The sequence below is a fragment of the Heliangelus exortis genome, chromosome 22, assembly GCF_036169615.1.
Source record: "Heliangelus exortis chromosome 22, bHelExo1.hap1, whole genome shotgun sequence".
NCBI classification, from domain to species: Eukaryota; Metazoa; Chordata; class Aves; order Apodiformes; family Trochilidae; genus Heliangelus; species Heliangelus exortis.
This window is the reverse complement of record NC_092443.1, coordinates 9,116,820-9,137,651: the sequence shown is the minus strand read 5'-3', so window position 1 is coordinate 9,137,651 and position 20,832 is coordinate 9,116,820. Positions and strand designations below refer to the sequence as shown.

Sequence of the window (20,832 nt, the reverse complement as noted above, 5' to 3'; positions counted from 1 at the left end):
CTGTGAACTCATCAGCCTCGTCCTTTTGGGATTCTATGACCTGGCAATTCCCAACTGATGTTTCTCTGGAAATTGAGGGTTTTTACCATTAGCTGCCTCTGCAGCACACTGCTTGAAGTCTCCATTCCTCAAATCTAGGATTTGTGCACACAGTGAGGACAGAGCAAACCCAAAGAGCATCCTATCTAGAAACCTCTGAGCTGACTTTGTGTTCAACCCATTCCCTTGTTGTTTGGGTACGAACAAATGAAACACATGTTCCTTACACATAGTGAGGCCTTTTTCTTTTTTTTTTTTTTTGCTTTTTTCAGGCAGTCTGGGCTCTTTGCCAAAGCCCAAAGGAAAACCCTTCCCCTCTCCAGCCATCCCCAGCGTGCAGGTGTGCTCATCCTGCCTCTGACAAGGGCGAGAGGGATGGAATCTATACATTCACCATAAGTACATCACCCTGGGGATGGGAGCTGGAAGAGGGGATTTCTAATGAGTTGTGCAGAAGATTGGATGGGATTTGTGAGTTTTTGTGTGTCGTGTGTGTGTTTTCTCTTCTCTCCAAGAACAGAGGGAAAAAAGGCTCTAACCCTGGGCTCATTGTTCTCCACACGTAGCCACATCCCGGCTGGGGTTCAGGAGGTCAAAGCTGCCTGAACAAACAGTGCTTTGGCCACTGAGGCAAAATGAGAGAAGTTGTGGTGAATATTACTTTTGTGCACTGTTCTCTGCTCTGGAATGTCTGCAAACACAGCAAGGTTTTCCTGAGGCTTTGATGTCTTGCATAAGCAAATTTATCTGCAAGTTCTGTTTGCCCTCTGCCAGGTTGCTGCTCAGAACACTGAAATCTGAGCTGTGATGCTCAGCTACTGCTGGTCCTGCTGCATCCCTGCCTGCTCCTTCATGGGTTTTGTTCAGATAAGCACATTTTTGAGTTGAACTTCACACCTGCTTCTCAGACCAGAGCTCCTTTTCCTGGGATGAAAAGCTCAGGTTGTACCAGTTGTTTTTTTTTATGGGATCTGGGCAGGAGTTTATTTCATTATGGGACTTCTTGAATGCTGAATTTGAGATGGGAGGTGCTGCTGCACAGAGGTCATCTGCAGGAATAAAAAAATACCTGAATCATCTATCATGGGCAATCAGTGTTGGGATTTCAGTTCAGAAATACTGTGGAGTGTGGAGGTGAGAGATGTGTGAATATGGACAGAGACCCCATTTTCCTGGGGAAAGAGGGAGAAGGGTGTTTGGAGCAGAGATATTCCATGGGCACTTCTCTCACCCCCCATTTCCAACACTTTCCTTAGCAAAATATCCAAATGTGCAGCGGGGGTGGGAAGCAGGAATAGGAATCTGCAGCAAAGCTTCCTTCTGGGGTGGTCCCAGCAGATGTGTCCTGCTCAAGGCTCCATGGTTTAATTATTGTCACTGGCCAAATGCAGGAAAATTCTTTCCTGACCAAAATTTGGTGTTAAGTGAAATTCTGAGTGTGTCAGTAGATATATCCCCATGGCTGAGCATGTAATCCCACTTATATCCCAGGATAACTTTGGCAGCCAGGTCTTTTTCCCACCCCCCATTCCCTTTAATCCATAAAACCTGGATTCTGTATTTACCTCCTGGGGCAGAAAACATTCCAAGTCCTTATTAAAAGCCTCTGTGTATACAAACCCCTTATTCCTTGGCCACCTTGGTGTGGTGGCTGAGGATAAAACCTCAGGGTGGATATTGGGGTTGTGGCAGTCATGGGATGGAAAGTCCATCTGTGGGGCTGAGTAAATGGCAGCTCAGCTTCCAGATTAATTCAGCTGTGAGCAGAAAAAAAAAAAAAAAGGAGTAAAAGCAAGGTGTGTGTAGATATTTTAGGTACCTCATAAGAACTCCAGCTGTTGAAGGGTGGGAGCAGGAAGCCCTAGAAGCACAGAGGCACCCTTGGGTGCTGGAAGGGAGCCCATACAGGGCAGGTTGAGGTTTTCCAAAATGAGCCATGGGCTTTGGAGATGCCTGGGGTTTCGTACTGGAGTTGTGGGGAGGTATTTAGGGAGAGGATGGGAAATGCACAGAGCTGCACCAGGTTGTTCTGCCAACCCTGGTAGCAATGATGTGAGTTGTCTGACAGACCTGCAAGTGCCATCTGCTGGGTTTGACCTCTATGGGTGGCCCTGGCAAGGTTTTGATGGAGACCTTGGGTTGGATTAGTGTCCTGCCTCCTTTTCTCTCCCAAGACTCCCTCCACTTCTCTTGAGCTTGTTCACCACCTCCCTTGGAATCCTCCCTTTCCCTTTGTGTCCCTCACCTCCAGCACAGACAGGGCTGGGAACGAGTCCCAGAGCCTTCTGGGTCATTGGGAACGCTGCAATCCTGTTCACACAGGGCTGAGTAGAAAAACCAAGCAACTGCCTCCACTTTGGCTCAGCCCATCAAGTCCTCAAACTGGCCCCAAACACCCAGGAGCTTCACTTCGCTTCACTCCGGATTTTCCACTGTGAAAGAGTCCCCGGATCCAGCTTTGGGTGGGTGGTGCAGCCAGCAGGAGCTGATCTGGTTCTTAGTTTTCCATAGATGAAAGGGAAATAAATCAACAGGAAAACAGAGCCAGGAAAGGGCCTCGCTCAGCACATGGGGGGGAGAAGGCACAGAAGAGCAACACCGGGATGTGCTGGGGCTTGTAATGAGGGAGAATCTGTTTTTAAACTATCCCTGATGGTTCACACTTATGTCATTAAAAAAAACCAAACCAAAACAACCAACAATAACTTCTATAGGGGAAAAGCCAGCCCCTTAGCTCAGTTCTTGAGTGGTTTATTTGAGTTGGATGGAGAGGGGAAACTTGGAACGCAGCGATCGCCCCTTGGTGTGGTGGTGACATCAGGAGATGGGGCTGGGAATTGGGAATCAGGAGGGGGGAATTGCAGCACCAAATGAAATGGTAAAGAAAACAGGGAGCTTGAGTATGTGGTCAGGTCTGCATGGCCACAAGCAGAAATGTGAAGGCTGGGCAGCTTTAAAGGCTCTAATTTGGGTTTACATGGAGTTTTCAGGGGCTGCACGCTCTTCTCCAGGATGCATCTCCTCCTCTCCAAGGAAAATGCTGCTATTTCCTTCTTTTCTAGGAGAAATGTAGCCTGGATAAAGGGGCAGTGCCCAGTGCTGACCCTCTGGATGGGGACACCAGCCAGCCCATGGGGCTGCTCAGGCCCTGATGGTGACAACTGGGACCTGGAGAGTGGTGGCCCTGGTGAGGGAGAGCTGGGCTGCCTTGGGCTACCTGGTGCTCCAAGAGCAGTGGAGGACAATGGGAAATGTGAATTGGGATTTTTTTTTCCAGAGATTTCTAATGAATGCACTGAGGAAAATGGGAGAAAATCACTTTTTTGAGCCTCTTGTATGCACAGGATGTTCAGCCCGTGCTCCACAGAGGCAGTGCCATTGGGAACACAAAATGAGGGTGTTATTTCAGACTTGCTTCTTGTTTCATCTTCTCTTTCCCTCTCAGCTTTATGAAGTGCTGATCAGCCAAAGGGTTGGCAGATGCTGACAGACAATGCCATCCATTCATTGGGCCCATTCAGTTCCTAGAAGCCTGGGTTGGGCATTTGTGTTTGGGGGTTTTTTTGGTGTTTTTTTTTTAATTTCCTCACTGTCTGGGCATTTGCAATGCCTGTCAGGGAGAGTTCCACCTTTTCATGCTGCCCTGTTATTTTATCCTTGCATGGAAATTTCTTTCTTTGGCTGTTGTTGCAAAACCCCATGGCCAGGTGCCTCCTAAGTTGTAAATCCGTGGAAGCAAACCTTGTGAGCAGGTATTAAGAGATTATTTTTTGTTGTTGTTGTTCTTTTGAATAGTCTAATTTGCTGCTTGCAAGGGTTCAGGAGCATAATCTGACTTGATGCTTCAATTAGGGAACAAAACCCACACGGTGTGAATAGACCTGAGCCAAAGTAGCTCCCATTGGAAAACAAAGGGAAGGAGCTGCTTGAGAAACCTGTGCTCTGGAGTTATTCCCAGGTGTTATTGTGTGAATGCTTTAGTCAATAACTTAAGGTAAAGGGAAAAAAAAAAAAGCAGGTTTTCATTTTGGGTAGATATAATAGAGAGGTTTTGATATTTTTTAATTTTTTTTTTTAATAAGTTGTTGCTATGAAGCAGATGGTGGGTGCATCTCCCAAACCTGTGAACTTATCAGGACAGTTTTTGAGCAGTTTTTAAAAGGTTTCCCTTCAAAGCTCTCCTGTAGATTTCCCCTTTTCTTGGCAAAGCCTTTGTAACCTGGAAGGGGGATAAACCAAGAGCCAGATAGTGCTGCTGCTGCCTGTGTTTGGGCTGGCTGCAAGGCAGTGACAACAGAGCACGTGGTGGTTGTGGGGCCTCTATTTTTAGGGCTCAAGGCTGTAATTTGCATGGGGGCTGATTTTAAATCACTAAATGAAAAAGTCTGAGGGCAGAAATCACAGAGTGCCAAACTGCTGTGTGGTCATCCAGAAAAACAAACAAAAAAAAACCTCTAAAAGGTTTGATCCTTGTGTTTTCTGGAGAGCCAGGCATGGTGGGGGCTGGGCAGAGGGATAAGCCACTCTTTTGGGGTAAAGGCTCATCTGAGGTTGTTGGGGTGGCAATGCCAACCTGGACATCCCTGACATCTGATGACAAGTGACAACAAACCCTCAGGATCCGTGGTGTCCCCTGATGTCCCAAAGAGCTGGCTAGCTGGGACCTGGAGACACTTGGTTCTCTCTTCCATCCATCTTGGGTCTGGAATATTGACCCCAAAGAAAATTGAGTGTTTTCCATCTCTAGGCAGAAAGAGAAGAAGTGGTTATTTTGTGGTGCTTCAGCTCATCCCTTTTCCCAGTTACTGCAGGAACTGGGAATCTCAGAGATGCCTTGAGATGAGTCAGGACTCCTCATTGATGTCTTATGGTTGCTTAATGGTAGGAACATGAAATGGTTGCTTCCTAGGGTAGGAACATCAAAGAATTGTGTTCTTGTTGTGTCTGCTTGTATCTGATCAGATGTGAACTTGCTGCCAGGCCTCCCTTCAGACACTGCCCTTGTCTGATGCCTTTTTCCTACCTAGCTCTCTGTTTCCAGGACATTTATTGGGATTTAATTATCTTGAGCCTTTTTTTCTCTGTCAAAAGTGATTGAAATCAGCCATCAGCTTCAAGGCTTATTGAGACAGATGGCCACACCTGTGAGTGCACACAGAGATCACACATGGCTTGTTTTCAGGGGAAACCAGCCAAAAAACTGCATTGCTATCCTAATGGATTCATTAGAGTCGAATGCTTCCTCGTGTGTTTGTTTAAAGCCTCAAATTAAACAAAAACTCAGTGTGCTTGCTGGTTTACACCAGAGATGAACATTTAGCTGCTAAGAGTTGTAATTCAGAGGGTGTCCAGAAGGCTGGGTTGGTCCTTTGGTGCCTGTAGCATCCCTACTGTGCTTCCAACAGCTCTGCTCCAGGTATTTCCTTTAAGTGTAGGATCCTTGCAGGGAGAAGCCCAGTTCTGCTCTGCCTGGCAGAAATACAAGAGGTGTTTCTGCTCAGTGAACTGAGACAACATTTCAGCTGCCACACAAGGAGCAGGCACAGACCAGGTCTGCTGAAGACCTCCCCTAGCTCTGACCTTAACATCTCCCCCATTCCCTAGGAGGTGATGCAACTGTGCCAAGGCTTTCTGCCAAGCTGGCCCCACATGCAGAGCCTCAACCTGCTTTCCTCTCATTCCAGCTCTTCTCAGAATTGAGTTTCCTATTTTTCAGGCAAAACTGGGGGAGAGGAAAAGAGAGAGCCCATTTACCATGTGCACGGGAGTTTGGGAGCAGCCAAAGAAAACTGAATCACTTTGGAAGGGTTCTTTGCAGTCAAGTTTATTACTTTTTTTTTTTTTTCTTCTTCTTCACTCCTCCCCTGAAATAGAAGGAACACCTTTACCCAGCCAGCAACTCAAAAATAAGCCAGCAAAGGAGATATTTCTTCCAGTCAAGCCTGGTTGGAAGCAGGGGCTGGATAGATCCTGTTGCAAGGTTTCCACCCCAGAGCTCTGGGAATCTCTGGGACCTTTGGTGACTCAGTCCCAGTGAGCCAAGGGACTGCAGCTCCTGTCCCAGTTTCTGTTCTTGGGAAAGGTGTTACTGCAGGAGAGCTGCAAAAGGGTTCTCAAGAGAAATGTGTCAGCTGGGGATGGTCCCCAGGAGAACCAGGGCTATCTGCTCCTTGCAGACAGATCAAGATTTTCATCCTCCAGCCCTAAGGTCTCCTGGGCTTCTTCCAGTGCTGGGGTTGACATCAGAGCACTGGTGGGGACCAGGAGCAGGTCCAGTGGTTTGACTTTGAACCTCCTGCAGGTGATGGAAATCCCCAAACTTATTTTAGGGCCTGGCTTGGGTGAGTGGGTGCTCAGCTGGCTTCAAACTAACCTGGGTCAGCCCTTCAGGGAAGGGGTTCAAGGCTGCTGGAGAGCACTGGTGTCCTCCAAGGGGGGAGTGGGACAGGAAGCCTGGTTTTGGCTGCTTCAGGGCAAGTTCAGTGCCTCTGGTGTAGGCTCTAGACCAGGTCAGGGTCTATCCTTGCAGACATCCTTGTGGTCAGTGCTCTGGTGGCAGTGGCCAGGAGCTCTGTAAACACTGACATGTCCCAGCTTTCCCAGGAAGAGGCTGGGGATAAGGATAAAGCCCTGGCTTCAGGAAAGCTGCTAGAGGCATCTCAGGCTTTAGCAGGGTGAGTGCCCCAAGCCAGACGTGGAAACAAAGTCATGAGGAAGTCAAGAGCCTTTCAAAACTCCCCAAACCTGGATGCTTCCCTCCTCTGTCAGTGGAGGAGCTGCTTTAAGTTAGCAGTGCTCAAGACCTGCACCCAGAGGTGTCACACTTAGAACTCTGGGTGCTCAGATGTGCAAACTGGGTGTGCAAGCACTGTGGGTGCAGAGGAAAATGCAAAGGGGCTGTGCAGGGCAGCACCCTTGTTACCCCTGAACCCTGGGAGGTGCAAGCACCCTCCTTGGTGCTTTTTCCCTCCTCTGGAAAAGTATCATCAGCCTGGATAACAATTTCAGACTGTGTGCCAGTGTATCTGGAAGGAGGGATAGGTTTAGGGCACGCAGCCTTAAATCTGCTATTTCTGAAATTTTGGAGCCCCTCTCCACTTTAATTTTTGGAAATTGTGTGTGCACAGGGAAATTGGTTTTTTTTAAAAAAAGAAAAGGTGCAAAATCAGCTTCAGCCATGGGGTCTCACACTGATATCTGAAGTTTCTCAGCAAGCATGGGCCATGATGTGTGGGCACCTGCATGTGTGTGCATCTGTGGCATCTCTTGTGGGTAACCTCACTTGCAGCTGCTGCTTTGGAGAGAAAATATTTATTTCAGTGCGATGAAATTTGAACTAGAAGTCATGCAGCTTAATAAAAATGTGTGGCTTGGATTCCTTGTTCTTCACATATGCTTTTAATCTGCTGGGGGGGATTCAAACATCTGCCCAGAACACACAATTAAAAAAAAAAAAAAAAAAAAAAAAAGTTTAAAAACGCTCATTTTGCAAATATAAAGCCTGACTTTACAATAGGAAAATGAAATATGAGAGTAATGTCCTCTCTTTATTGGGATGGAGAGAAGTGAGACTGTCAGGGGCTTTCTTCTTTCCTTTCTTTTTTGTCTTTAAAAACCTGAACCATGGGATATTATTTCCCCCCTTTCTGCAAAATAGCTGCAGAAACCTCTCATATTATTTTTGCCTGTGTTACCACAATGCTTGGCCAGGCTGTAGAGAAAGGAGGGGACATAAAGCAGCCTTTTGTCCCACCAGCCTCTCTCCTTGTCTGTCTGTCCTTCCAGGCTGGGGCTGCAGAGCAGGGGGAGCCATTCCTGCTTTCTGTGCCTGGAACTGATGGCTTCACCCCCAAAAATCAGAGCAGATAACTGGGGGTTTGTTTAACAGACATAAATATGTAAAAATAGAGCTGAGTGTCTGAGCATTAGGGATGTTGCTTTGAGGTTATCTGTCCCTTTGGGTGTTTTGAGCAGGTCTTTGGTTTTGGTTGGTTGCTTTTTTTTTTTTTTTTAAGGCATTTTAATTGCCTTTTCCTTTCCTGCTGTCCCTTCTGCTTGCCTCCTGCTTTTCCATGGGCATTCCTTCCCATCCCATGGAGTTAGGGTGGTTGTCCTCGCTCAGAAGAGGAGGGATGCAGCCATAGCACAGGCAGGGCAGAGGTTTTAGGAGGGACCTGGGTGAGCAGGGAGCTTGAAGTGGAAAGGGGAAAAAAAATCAAAGCTTGCAAATATTCTGCTCCAGAGCCTGGTGATGCCACCACTTTTCCAGAGGCTGCTGTGAGGCTGCCTGTGCAGGGCTGGGAAGCAGGAGGAGGACCAGAAGCAGAGAAGTCGTTTCTCCTCTGGGTGGATCCCACTCCCTTGTGCAATGAGCTGAGAGGTCTGAAAAGGACCTGCCTGCTCTGCAGCCCAGCCTGGGGAGCACGCAGCCTGTGTCTGGTGGTTTGCAGCCCCAGACATGAGTCAAGGGAAAGCTGGAAGCATCTCCCAGTACGTGCGTGGGATGGCTGCTGCCTCCTGCTCTGACCCGGGATGCTCCCATGGGAGCCTCTCAGCCAGAGGAGAGATTTGAACCACTTTCTCCTTGTCTACATCCAGATTTTTTTCTGATTTATTTTTTTGTTTTTCCCCTCGCTTCAATTTCCTCACTTGCTGGAGCAAATCTCCCTGCCTCTCATCCAGGTCCTGTGGCCAGAGGATGCTCTGTGGGGCAGAGCTGCCCCAGGGCTGCTGCACCATCCCCATCCCAGCAGTGGCTTTTCCAGCTCTGAAACAAAAAACCCTGGAGAAACAAAGCACAGTGATAGCCTTGCAATAAATACTTTGTAGATTTGATGCTCTCTGTGCCTCTGTCAGCACCACCTGTTTTCCAAGCTGCCCCTTTCCTAGAGGATTCTTTGTCTCTCTGCCTTGTGTCCCCTAAATTCCTGGCTCTTAATTAAATGACAGGTTGATAACTTGCCTTAGCTGGGTTTTTCCACTCATTTGGTACATGTTTTTGAACAAACCCTGTCCTCCAATGTCTAGGCATCTGCTTGCAGCTAAGAAATATGTCACCCACTGGAAGGGATGCTGATCTGTGGCTTATGATGCACACGTAGGGCTTCATCCCAGGGCTGCACCCCTCTTCAGTCAGCTCAGGTCAAGGCTGATTAAGGTGAAATACAATTGCCTTGAAGCATAAAACACCCCCAGAGCTTTGGGGGATCTTTAAATGGGTGATTAGATGTCTCTTCTGAAAGGCTGGAGGTTTTAATTAGGGGATGAATTAGTGTTGGCAGCAAAGGGATGCGGAGCTGGGGCAGGGAGGATGGCACCGTGTGGTCTGGGTGGTGAGGCCAGAGCTTGGCTTGGGCTCTTGCCCCATCATTAAATGTCCCTTTGAGCTTGGTCAGGTTTTTTTTTCATCTTGTCCTTTTTGTTAGTCTCTACATGAGAAGCTCTGGAGGCAGGACATGATGGGTCAGTGGCCCGTGGTAGCAAAGGGCTGAAGAACAGGGGACTGTAGAGATGTTCCGTGGGACTGGAGAGAGCAAAGGGGCTCTGGACTGTGTGGAGTGGGTGAGAATTCCAGGGAAAGCACCAGGAAGAAGTCAGCAATTACTGAGGTTTCACCAACTCAGCCAATTGGAAAGGCAAGAAAATCTTTCACCCGTTGAGGATAGAAACTGGGGCTGGTGGATGGCTCTGGCTGCCTGTCTAGAGCTGGCGTGTCAATAATCCAGGCTGCTGATAAATACTCTGTGTGTATTCTTTGGGCATTAGCTCTGCATTGTCACTTCTACAAAAAAAGATTTGGGCACAAGCTCTGCCTTTGCAGAGGGTGCTTGGTGCTGCTGCTGGAGGGTGTTTGCATGAGGATGGGGGGTTCTTTACCTTGTGGGGTTATTTGGGCTTTTGGGAAGAGAAGGATCTGCCTGGAAATGAGCCTGGTGTTACTGTCTCTTGCTCTGCTAACGACTTGAGTCCTTGAGTGGTATTTGGATGTTGGCAGAGAGACAGCTTCTTCAGGAGAGGCTTTCCAGAATTAGCAGAGCCATCTGGCTTTTGTTCTCCTCTTAGAGAATCACTTGTCCTTCTCTTCCAGTAAGGAGCCCTTGCTAAACTGCTTGTGATTTACATTGGGATGGCACAGCAAGAGCCCTACAGAGTGCTGCAGGCTCTGAAAGCATCTCTGAAACACAGCCCCTTGCTCCTAAAACCCTCTTTTTGGGTTTTTTTTTTTTAAAGAAACAGCCCTGGAGGGAAGATCCAGCAGTTATGGGTAGAGGAAGCATGATGTGACATTACCTGACCACGTTTCCATCCCTGGGAGCAGGGGCTGGGTGTCAAGGACACCTGGGACTTGGGGTCTGGGGGAGAGGCACAGAGGGGACCCCAGTTTCCTGCCCTGTTTCTCAATGCCAGTGGCCAGGGCTGACAGCAAGTGAATGGAATCTGATTTTCTATCTCACGAGGATCCTCCTGGGAATTGTAAAAAACCAAGGCTGAAAATTGGTGGAGATGTTAATTAGCTGTGAGCCAAAGGGCTGATTTTCTTCGTGTTGCTGTGGTGAGGGAAAGAGGCGTGTGGGTTGCCCAAATAATTGCTGTAGTTTGTGTTCTGGGTGTTTGGGATCAGAAATGCTAAGAGCTGAGCTTTGAGGTGAGGATGCAGGACTGGGATGATGTGTCAGGAGAGCAGAGTTCCTTAGGGTACCTCCTCTTCCAGCCAGAGATTGAGTGGGAAGCTATCATGAGCCCATATGAGAGGTTTTCCCTGGAAGCCACATTTAGTTCTAGTGAAACTTTTTTCCCTTTTCTCATCCATGAAACCTCTTGGGTTTGGTTTGGTTTTTTCTAGAGAGGGCTCAGAAGATGCCCCTCTCTGAGTGCCAAAAGAGGGAGCCATTCTTGTGGTACCTGGAGCCTGAGAGGGGAAATAGCAGAGGTCTCAGAGCAAAGCTGCCCTCTCCATCCCTGCAGCCCCAGTGCCCAGGATGAGGAAGGAAACATCCTGCTTGGGTTTGTCCAAACCACCAAATGTTTGTAGCTGACTCATGGCTGTGTGCAAATCAAGACTTTTTTTTTTTTCCCTTTGAGGCAAACCTTCAACTATTTCCCTCCTGTTTTCTAATGCAACATTTTTGGTAGCCCAAAGGATGCCCTTTGGGTACCAGTTGCTCCATCTGGTGAGCTCACTCCTGTCTGTGGTTGACCAACCAGGAGGGGTTCAGGACATGGTCTGGTGGTGGTGACAAAGCTTTGTTTAACCCCATGGCTGCAGTTTGCCCTTTTTTCTGCAGCAGCTGTGGTTAAATGAGGGACATTAGGATGATGCCAGTGCAATGAAGGATGCTCTGAGCAGTTATTGGACCTCTGACTTGGGGTCCAGCTAAACTGGGGGTGCACTGAGCTCTGGGTCACCCCTTGCTTTTCCCTTCTTCAGGCTTCTCCAGGACCTCTTGCATTCCAACCTGTGCAGAAACGGAGTTACTGGGAGCCCTGGAGGGGGGCAGCTGTTGTGCCCTTAGCTGAGAGGCTCCATCCATGGGCAAGCACTGCTGACAGGTTCCATCAAGTGGAACATCTGAGGGCTGGCAGGCTGTCTCCAAGATAGGGATTAGGTTTTTTTGGAAGCTGGTGGGTGGCTGGGATCCCTGAGCTTTCACTTCATCACAGAGCTGCATTGAACTGCTGCCACTCTTAAGCCACCCAACTGGGTTTGCATTTCTGGAACCAGTGAGTTTGTCTTAATCAACCCCAGCAGCATCCCAGTGGCTTCCAGTAATTCTTAGGATTTTATTTGTGTGTGTGTGTTGCAGTTGTACACCCTGAGCCTGTGCTTATCCAAGCTCAACGTATGAGTTTAAAAAAAAATATATTAAAAAAGCACATCAAGCAGTATTTATTCTTGTGGAGGTTAAGAGGCTCTGAGACTTGTGGGGAGATGCAGTACAATGAGAATCCAGTTAATTACCAGTGAGAGCCCTGAAGAATCCCAGTGTTTATGGGGCTGCTGCCAATGCCAGATGAAGTCACTCTGCTTATCCTCCCCAGCTGTTTGTTTTGTTGAGCCACAGTGATTGCTCTAAGTGACTGAAGTTGATGTCATTGGAAGTGATGGGACCATTTTTGCTCACGTATAGAATAAGTGTTAAAAAATGCTCCAAAAGAGCTTTTCCAGGCTTGGCTAGGAGCTGGCTGGGGAGTTGAATTAAACTGGCTCGGTGGAACTTAATCCATAAAGAAAATGAGTCATGAGGCATAAATGGCTTTACCATAAATGTCAGGCAGCTTCTTACTGGGCCTGACACTTAGCACTTACAGCTGTTGGGTGAAGCAAATAAAAGCTGCACAATTCACAATCATTTCCATAAATGTGCTGTCCTGCCTCTTGCTCTTCACAGAGAGCTCTAGGAATAAAGGTCAAAAAGTGATTTGTTTTCCTTTTTTAAACCTAACTCTTCTAACGGGTGAAAAATTTGGTTATTTTCAGGTTAAAACTGACCTTTTTTTTTTTTTTTTTCTTTCAAATTTTTTTTTTTGTCAAACCAGAAATGCAAATTACTTCTGTGTTAAGTACCCCCTTAGTCACTGGGTGCATTTTGGAGCCCTGTGTGCCCAGATGTGTCCAATTTGTTCCCATGGCAAGAGAGAGAGGACTTTCCCCAGCATCTGCAGGGGTGTTTGGGGCAGGAGGCCCCCCTGTCCTTTGTCCTCCTTTGAAGCATTTCTCTGCTCCCTTAGACACCTCTTGACTTGAAAATAAATCTTGAAAAGCTTCATGACTGGGCTGGTAAAGTCTTTAAACCCTTCTCTTAGTGTTATTGCAAGTTCTCTCTGTTACAAAGACCTCATGGAAACTCCAAAGCTGTTGCATATTGGGGGTGAAATTAATGGTGTCTGCATTATCTTTCCTCTTGCTGAAAAAAGCAGATGCTGCTGTAGGAAGGAGAGGATGCTTTATGTCACCAAAACTGGAATAAATGGACCCTGGAATGAGGAAAGGGAGTGGAACTGGCTGCTGCTTTTGTCAGCCCACACCAGGGCCAGGGGCAACCATCTCCTGGTGAAATTTATTAGCAGCCCCACACTTGAGAGGACACAAAAGGCTTCCAACCCCCCCAGCATGGCTTGCTCCAGTTCAAGTCAGCTTTTTAAATCAAAGAAATGAGGCTCTTGACAGCAAAGCTTTGTGCATCCTTTGTGAAGTTCAGATAGTGGGGCTTTTTATTACAGGCTAAATTAGCCCAGTTTATTGTTTTGCACTGAGGGATGAGGTCAGTTGACTGGGAATCTTGCTAACAAGGTTTTACTCCTGTCTGCTTTTTACAAGTGTTAACACAGGGTATCCACCAGTGCCACACACTTGCTGTTAATGAAACAAAGATGAATGAGCTCCCCTTCCCCCCCCACCACTCAGCTGCTCAACCCAAGTCAGTGGGCTGGAGCTGGGATGCTCCCTGGGGCTCTCATTCCTCTAAAATCGGGTGCCTTGGTTTTCCTCCTGATTCTGCACACTGCTGCTGGGACATCAAGACAAGGATGGACTTCCCTGGGCAGGGTGATTGATTGGATTTGAAAAGGAAATGGGAAAACAAGAGTTGTGCTGAATGATGCTGGTGAAGCGTGGTGAGCTCTGCAGGAGCTGTCGGATGCAGCTCCTGCTTTTTCCTGCCACCCTCTGTACCAAATTTCTGCAGTTTTGCACTGATTGTCTCAGGTTCTCACCCTGTGATTGAGGGTGAGGTTTCCACCTGTGGCTCCTGGGACTGGGAGATGGGGTCTTCCCAGTTACTCAGAGGCTCTGGAGCCGTGGGATCCCAGAGGATGCTCAGCTCCTGTTGTGCTGCAGGGAAGAGGGGTGGGATCCAGCCAGGATTTTTTCCCCATTCATAGCTTGCCAGCTGCCATCAGCTGAGACTAAAAGCAAGCTCAGCCTTAGCAAATTCTCTCCTGCTTAACCTTTTGCTCTGTGTTTAGCCAACATGTTTTTCTTTGCTTTATCTGTTCCTTGAGGAAACCCAGTTATAGTCCTGCTCACTTACAGGGTGCAAACTATCAGCTCTCCTGGAGGTGTAAATCCAACCTTATCAGGAAGAAAAAGCTCTCAGCCTTCCTTCCTTGCCTCTCAGGGACAAGTACCCAGGCTGCTTTTGGGGCTGGTTAACTTCACCTTATCCCAACAGTGCCAGACATTCTCCTCAAGCCTGTGGAAACTTGGAGCTTTAACCACCTTCATGAGAGAAGGGAATAAATGGCTTAATTTGGGTGTCAATGAAGGGCTAAGGGGTGGCTGAGGTCTCGTGTGCAGAAATAGCAGCTGGGAAGAACTTCACATCATCAGCTGGAAGCAAATTGCCTTGGGCAGGTTGGGTGCCCTTCAGTGGAGGGACCTCCAGAGGAACAGCCTCTTTTTTTTGCTCTGAACTCTCCTCAAAGACAGGGGTGACAATATCTGGTGTGAGTCAGCCCAGAACAACCCCCAGCTCCTTCAAGTCTTGGCTCAGACCTGAGCAACATCCTCTAGGTCACACCAGGGTCGAGTTCCCCATCCAGGTCACTTGGTCAGATGGTGTCAGAGCTGGCTGGAAATGGGGAAATGTCCTATGAGGCAAAAACTTAGGGGTTTTTTTTTGTTTGTTTTTTTTTTTCCCAGTGCTGCATCTCCAGTTTTGGTGGTTACATTGAAAATGAAAAAGCCAGAACAGTAATGCCAGAACTGCTCTGGGGATTTAAATTAAGAAAAAAACAAATGAAAGGAAAAGACTATTTCTTAAAATAGAAAACTGAAACCCCCTTTGCAGACAGTTTTGTTAATTTTATAAAGGTTATTCACAGGAAACAATGACTAATAAGCTGAAACCAAGGCTTAATTTTAGGGCAACTTCCACAACATCTGAGAGGTTTCAGGGAGGTGTTGCAGAGCAATCACCTGGGAAGGGAGGAGGGATCCCTGGGCAGCACAAACTGCTGTTCAGAACCAGGTAGGACACGACCAGGTCCACTTGGTCCTCACATCACCCACAGCTGGATGTGTCCACCAAGGCAGATTTAGCCCATGAGTTCCAAACCCTCCTTTGGTTTTCCACAGGGCATTGGTTGCTCTGGCCAAGCTCCCTGCAGAGCTTCTGGTTCCTATTACGTGCTGAAATCCTCCTCCCAGTTTTGCAGCAATGCTCCTGCTTTTCCACTGATGCTTTTTGCAGTGTTTTTCTGTTATTAAATGCAATTTTTTTTTTTTTTTTCTCCTCCTAATTGAAGTATCAGCTCTACTAATCCAAGCAGTAAACTCTTGTCCTGTGCCTATAGAATAAACTGAGCAGTGGGGTGGTTCTTTAGGAAACTCAGGAGCAATTTCTGCTCTGCCCCTGGGGCTGGATTGTGTTTCCTTTGCTGTGCTCCCTGAAGCAGCCTCAGTGCCTCCTGAGCTTCTTCTGCACCTGATTTTCAGGAAACCACTGCAAACCCCCTTTTTCCATCTCATTTCTAATCTCTGCCTCACTGTTGTGGGTGGAAAATCGAGGTGAGGCAAGATGGAGAAAGGGGGAGCAAGGTCTTCTATGAGGCCAGCCGTTGGGCTGGGAGAAAAAGAGAGGTTTTGAGGCCAATAAACTATATTTTGGACTGGGCAGGGCAAATCTGGAGCCCTGCAGAGCTGCATAGGACCAAGCAGAAAAGGAGTTTTTAATTGCCCACGGGACACTGTGCATTTTGGGGTGCATTGCCCCAGGGCTGTCAGTGTGGTGTGGCCTGGGGGTGACCCCTCTGCAGGTGCTCTTATCTTTTGGGAAGGTGCATTTGGGGACCAGGTGTGAGGCACAGCAGCTTCACACCTCCGGGGGCAGCCCCAGATAAGTGGCTGCTGGACCTTATCAGGGAGCTGGCCCTGCCAAGTGTTTTGCTTTTCTGTTTTTGGTGGTGTTTTGGTGTTTTATGCCCCTGGGCTGCAGGCTGGGGCTGGCAGCTCCACGTGCACCATCCATCTCCCTGATTTTTTCCATCTCCCCTTCCCTGCAGGGTGACATCCAGCAGCTCCTGATCGTGGCGGATCCCCGAGCAGCCTACGACTACTGTGAACACTACAGCCCCGACTGTGACACGGCCATCCCTGACTCCCCTCAGTCCCAGGACCCCAACCAGGATGAATATGTAAGTCCCTTGCCTGGGCCAGGGGGACCCACGGAGGTGGCAGGAGCTGGGGATGCTTTGGGGGCAGCAGCATCCAGGGGGTGCAGCATCCAGGGGGTGCATTCTGCTCCTTCCTCCCCTTTCCAGTCAAAGCTGAGACAAAGGTTGGGTTTAGGATTTCCAGGCTCAGCTCTTGCCCCCCTTTTTTATACTTTTCCCATTTCCAGAGACTGTAATGAATATTCTTTTGGAGTTGAAGAACAGGGGAGACAACTGAGTGTGAAATACAGACCTTTGCTGGTGGGTCGAACCCTGTCCAAAGCAGGCACCTGCTTATAAATTTCAGATTTTACTGTTGATTGTGGAAAGAGATGAAACAGTTCTTTTTCAATATTTTTTGAAACAACAGGTGTTAAAGCAGAGGGAAACATTTTTTCCCATGCATTTGCCATTTGAACTTAATTTTGGCAGAAAGACTCCTGGCTCATCTGTGTGAGCTGCTGTGCTCAGTGTTTTTTTGTGCAGTTACCCTCAGATCTTCTCCTTTAAAAAAGAAAGAAAAAAAAATACTGGTACAGGATACCTTTTTATTCTGATGCTCAATTAGAGATGTCTGGATGTAACTGACTTCCTGAAAAGCACCACCTGAGTTTTATGCATTTTTCAGAGGTCTCAGCTCTCAATGTCTGGCATCCTCAGCTGCTTCTCAGCATCTTGGCTCCTCTCTCAGTCTGATTTGCTGGCCCATGTGCTCTCTTGCTTTCAGCTGATCTTGGATCTGTGGGCACTGCTGAATCCCCACAAAACTCTAATGCTGTCAGCCCACCCTGGCTTAATTTTGGGATTAAATTAAAAACCTGCACCGAGCAGAGCTTTGAGGAGCAGAGTGATGCTTGCACCCCCAGCCCCAGGCAAGTGCTGTAACCGTTTCACCAGCACTTCTGGAGAAACAATGAAGAAGTGAAATAAAATAGACTTTGGTGTAGTCAAAATATGTGGTAGTAGGAAAATCAAACTCTTCTTTTGGAGCCAGAAGCTCAACAAGGGCTGGTTTGTCTTAGGGCTGTGTCACTCTGTGTAAGAACAACTCTTGCGTGCTCCGGCGTCCGCTGCCAGCAAGAGCAATGGACTGGCAAAGAAATTTGCCATGCCTGACTGTAACCAAATGTTTTGTTTGTGTTTCCTTTGGAAGAGTGACTGACGCCTTGTGGAAAATGTGGAAAATACCTTGTTTCTGCAGCCTTTCTGCCTGCGGGGGCCACGGGTGGATGGGGAGGCCCAGGGATGCTGTTAGTGCGGTCGGATGAGTGAGAGCAGCATCCCTGCTCCTCAGGGCCTGGTGCAAGGGTTTGCTTTCCCCTCTCTGAATGTGCCAGATGTGTGACCTGGGAGGTCTCAACAATCTGAGGTTTAAAAAAAAAATTAAAAAAAAAAAAATGTTTTTTCATTTTGGATTGTGTTATGGTGACTGGATTGCTGGGGGATACGTTCATCCTCTCTGGTAAGAGAGAATGGCCCACAGGACCAAGAGATGATTGGGAATGGTCTCAAATCACTGCCATTGCCAGATGTGCCACAAGACTGAGGGATGATTGGGAAACCTCTCAAATCATTGCCATTGCCAAGTGCCCCCCAAGACCAAGAAATGATTGGGAACCTTCTCAACTCCCAGCCTGAAACCAGGCTCTTGGGGAAGTTGTCACAGAAGCTGATGAACAAGAGGAAGGGAAAGATTGCCCCTCAGCTCAGGAAGGAGATTGAGGTGCTGGAGCAGGTCCAAAGGAGGCAACTGGGCTGGTGAAGGAACTGGAGCACAGATCCTATGAGGAGAGGCTGAGGGAGCTGGGGGTGTTGAGGCTGGAGAAGAGGAGGCTCAGGGGAGACCTCATCACTCTCTACAACTCCCTGAAAGGAGGTTGGAGCCGGGGGGGGTTGGGCAGATATCAGTGGGACAAGAGGGCATGGACTAAAGAATTTTTTCCTAATATCCAACCTAAACCTCCCCTGGCAGAGCTGAAGCTCTGCCAGGGGAGGTTTAGGTTGGATATTAGGAAAGGATTCTTTGCAGAGAGGGTGCTCAGCCATTGGAATGGGCTGCCCAGGGAAGGGGTGGATTCTCCATCCCTGGAGATATTTCAAAAGAGCCTGGATGTGGCACTCAGTGCCATGGGCTGGGAACCACGGGGGGAGTGGATCAAGGGTTGGACTTGATGAGCTCTGAGGTCCCTTCCAACCCAGCCCATTCTAGGATTCTACAACTTCACTGCAGGAACCTGCAACATGGCATAAAATTATGCCTGAAAGAGCTGACAGGAACACTCTTGGGTGCTGCCAGCTTATTTTCTTCTTCTCACCTTCTCTTTGCAGTACACTGACGGGGAAGGAGAAGGTGACACCTACTACTACGAGTACCCTTACTATGAAGATGTGGATGAAGCTGTAAAGCCAGAAGCACCCACCACCAAACCCAGCACCCCTGAAGTGGCTGCTGGAGAGAGACCTGAAACCAAGCAGGTACCAACACAGGGGCCTGGCAAAGAGGTAGCTGATAAATGTCCCCTTTAGCCAGGGAACGCTGCAGAATTTTCGTTTTGCTGCTCAGATTTGGGCATTTTATTTCTTTAATAGGACTACCCTGCCCCCACCCCATCACCTGGAAGAGGGAACCTGGCAAAGCAGACAAAAGGGGATGCTGCAGTGGATGACCCACTGGTGGATGAGTACAACTATGAAACCATCAATGAGGAATATTTCACACCTCTGCCCTATGAAGATGTCAACTACAACTCAGAACTAGACCCCCAGGGGGGACTGACAGAAAATGGCGTGGAAGCTGAACTCCCCACAAGCACTGTCATCACCTACAATGAGACCAAGGTAAATTTAATTAATGTTTTCACATTTATTTAATTCTTTTTTAATTAATTCTGGTATTTCAGAGCCCTGAGAGCAAAGGAGATGTGAGCATCTGTGCAGTCAATCTGGAAGCTGTTGGAAGGGGAAGTTTCTTGTAAAATATTTTCACTCTGGTTATTTCAGGGTGTGGAACACAGATATTCAGAGTCTGCTTAAGGATTGTTCCCCTGGAAATATCTGTTTATGTTGACATCCACAGTTCCTTTTGCACAGTGCTTACCTGACAAAATGAAAAACGAGGGTTGGTGCTAAAACTTATGAAAAAGCATTTTATTTCAAAGCTATTAATGCAAATCCTTAAAATGTTGTTTTGATATAGAACATAAATATTTTTCATTTTGTCATTCCCACTGAATAAGATATTTACGTTTTTCAGATTGTGATTAAAAAAAAAATAAAATAAATAACTATAGCCAAAGCATTTCAGCACTGGAACAAACCTTTGCTTTCCAAGGACTGAACTCACCCAGAGAGAGCCCCCCCTGTTTTGTGCACAGATCTGCTCAAAGATGAGATCAGTACTGATCCCACAGATGACATTTCTGTTGGAGGAATTAGATTTTTAGTAACATTTAATATGTTTCAACTGAAATATGATGCACTTGAGACTCTTCTGTCCTTGGGATTTGCCTACTTCTTGCCTTTTTTATTGGTTCTCAAACAGATGAGTGCTGGGCTCCTCCTTAGATGAGACTGAGATGAATTGTTGTGCAGCTGCTCATTCTGCAAGGAAATAACGAGGCAATAGATGAGGCAAATTCTTCATCATCCAGGAGCAGCAGCAAGGGGAGCTGATAATGGGCTAACATTTCCTGGGATACGTAGGATGGGACTTGGCAGAGTTTTGTGGTTCCTCCTCAAACGGAGAATTCCTTTGGTATGGGACTGTCAGACAAAACTCAGAGCTCTCTGGGAGGTGCTGGAGGAGTGGCAAAAGAGGCAGCAGAAGTTGGCCAATGTGTTTGGAGTTGGACTTGGGAGCTTGAATGAAAAGGTGTTGGGGAAAATGTCCAAGCAAAGAGCTGAGCAGCTGGAGTGAGGCAGGAGGGGAGCCAGGTACCCCCAGGGCTGGTGGGGAGGATCAGGCCCAACAACTGGGGATAAAAAATGTGGTGGAGGAGGAGGTTGAGCAGCCCAAAGCAATACAGAGAGAAACAGAAAAGGCTCCAGTGTGTGGAGGAAAAAAAACCCACCAACCTGAGGAGCCCCAGGATGGGAAACTTTCCTGTTCCATGACAAAGAGGCAGAAAGCTTTGGCCAAGCTTAAACTTTCTAATAGAGGGGAATTAAAGATTGGATAGCATGACCTTAAAAAAACCCAAAAAACAAAGAGGAAATAAGAGGCTCAAGGGCCACTTTGGTTGTTAGGAAAAGGAAATAGGAGGGAAGTTCAGGTAGGGAAACATGGGGTGAAGATTTCTGATGTGAAAGCCCAACCTGCCCTAAACAAAGCATCTCCTGTGCCCAGTGCTCCTCTCCAGCAGCTCTGAGAGAGGCAGAGTTTGGATGGGGAGGGCTGTGGGACTGTTCCTGGGGTGAGAAATTGCTTTAGGGAATCTTTTAGAAAGAAAAGGACACAACTTGCTTGGCTGGAGGAGATTCCCAAGTGTGGCATAGGGAAGGCTCCCAGCAAGTGCAAGCCTGAGGGACAGATCCCCAAAAGGATTTGGATTTCAGGTTTACACCCTGGAGTGGGAGCTGAACAAACTCCTGGTGAAATCCTTGAATCCAGCAGCAGACCAAGTTGCTTTATGGGCAGTATGG

The 20,832-nt window shown here is 47.7% G+C and overlaps 1 protein-coding gene across 3 annotated transcripts in view; it reads left to right on the top strand.

Moving 5' to 3' along the window:
• COL5A1 (collagen type V alpha 1 chain) overlaps nt 1–20,832 on the top strand; it is a 143,135-nt gene that overhangs the window by 52,438 nt on the left and 69,865 nt on the right. For all 3 annotated transcript variants that reach the window (XM_071765701.1, XM_071765703.1, XM_071765702.1), the window contains exons 5-7: nt 16,042–16,173; nt 18,520–18,666; nt 18,781–19,029. In XM_071765701.1, the coding sequence (XP_071621802.1) occupies nt 16,042–16,173; nt 18,520–18,666; nt 18,781–19,029 (528 nt within the window). The remainder of the gene's footprint in view (nt 1–16,041; nt 16,174–18,519; nt 18,667–18,780; nt 19,030–20,832) is intronic.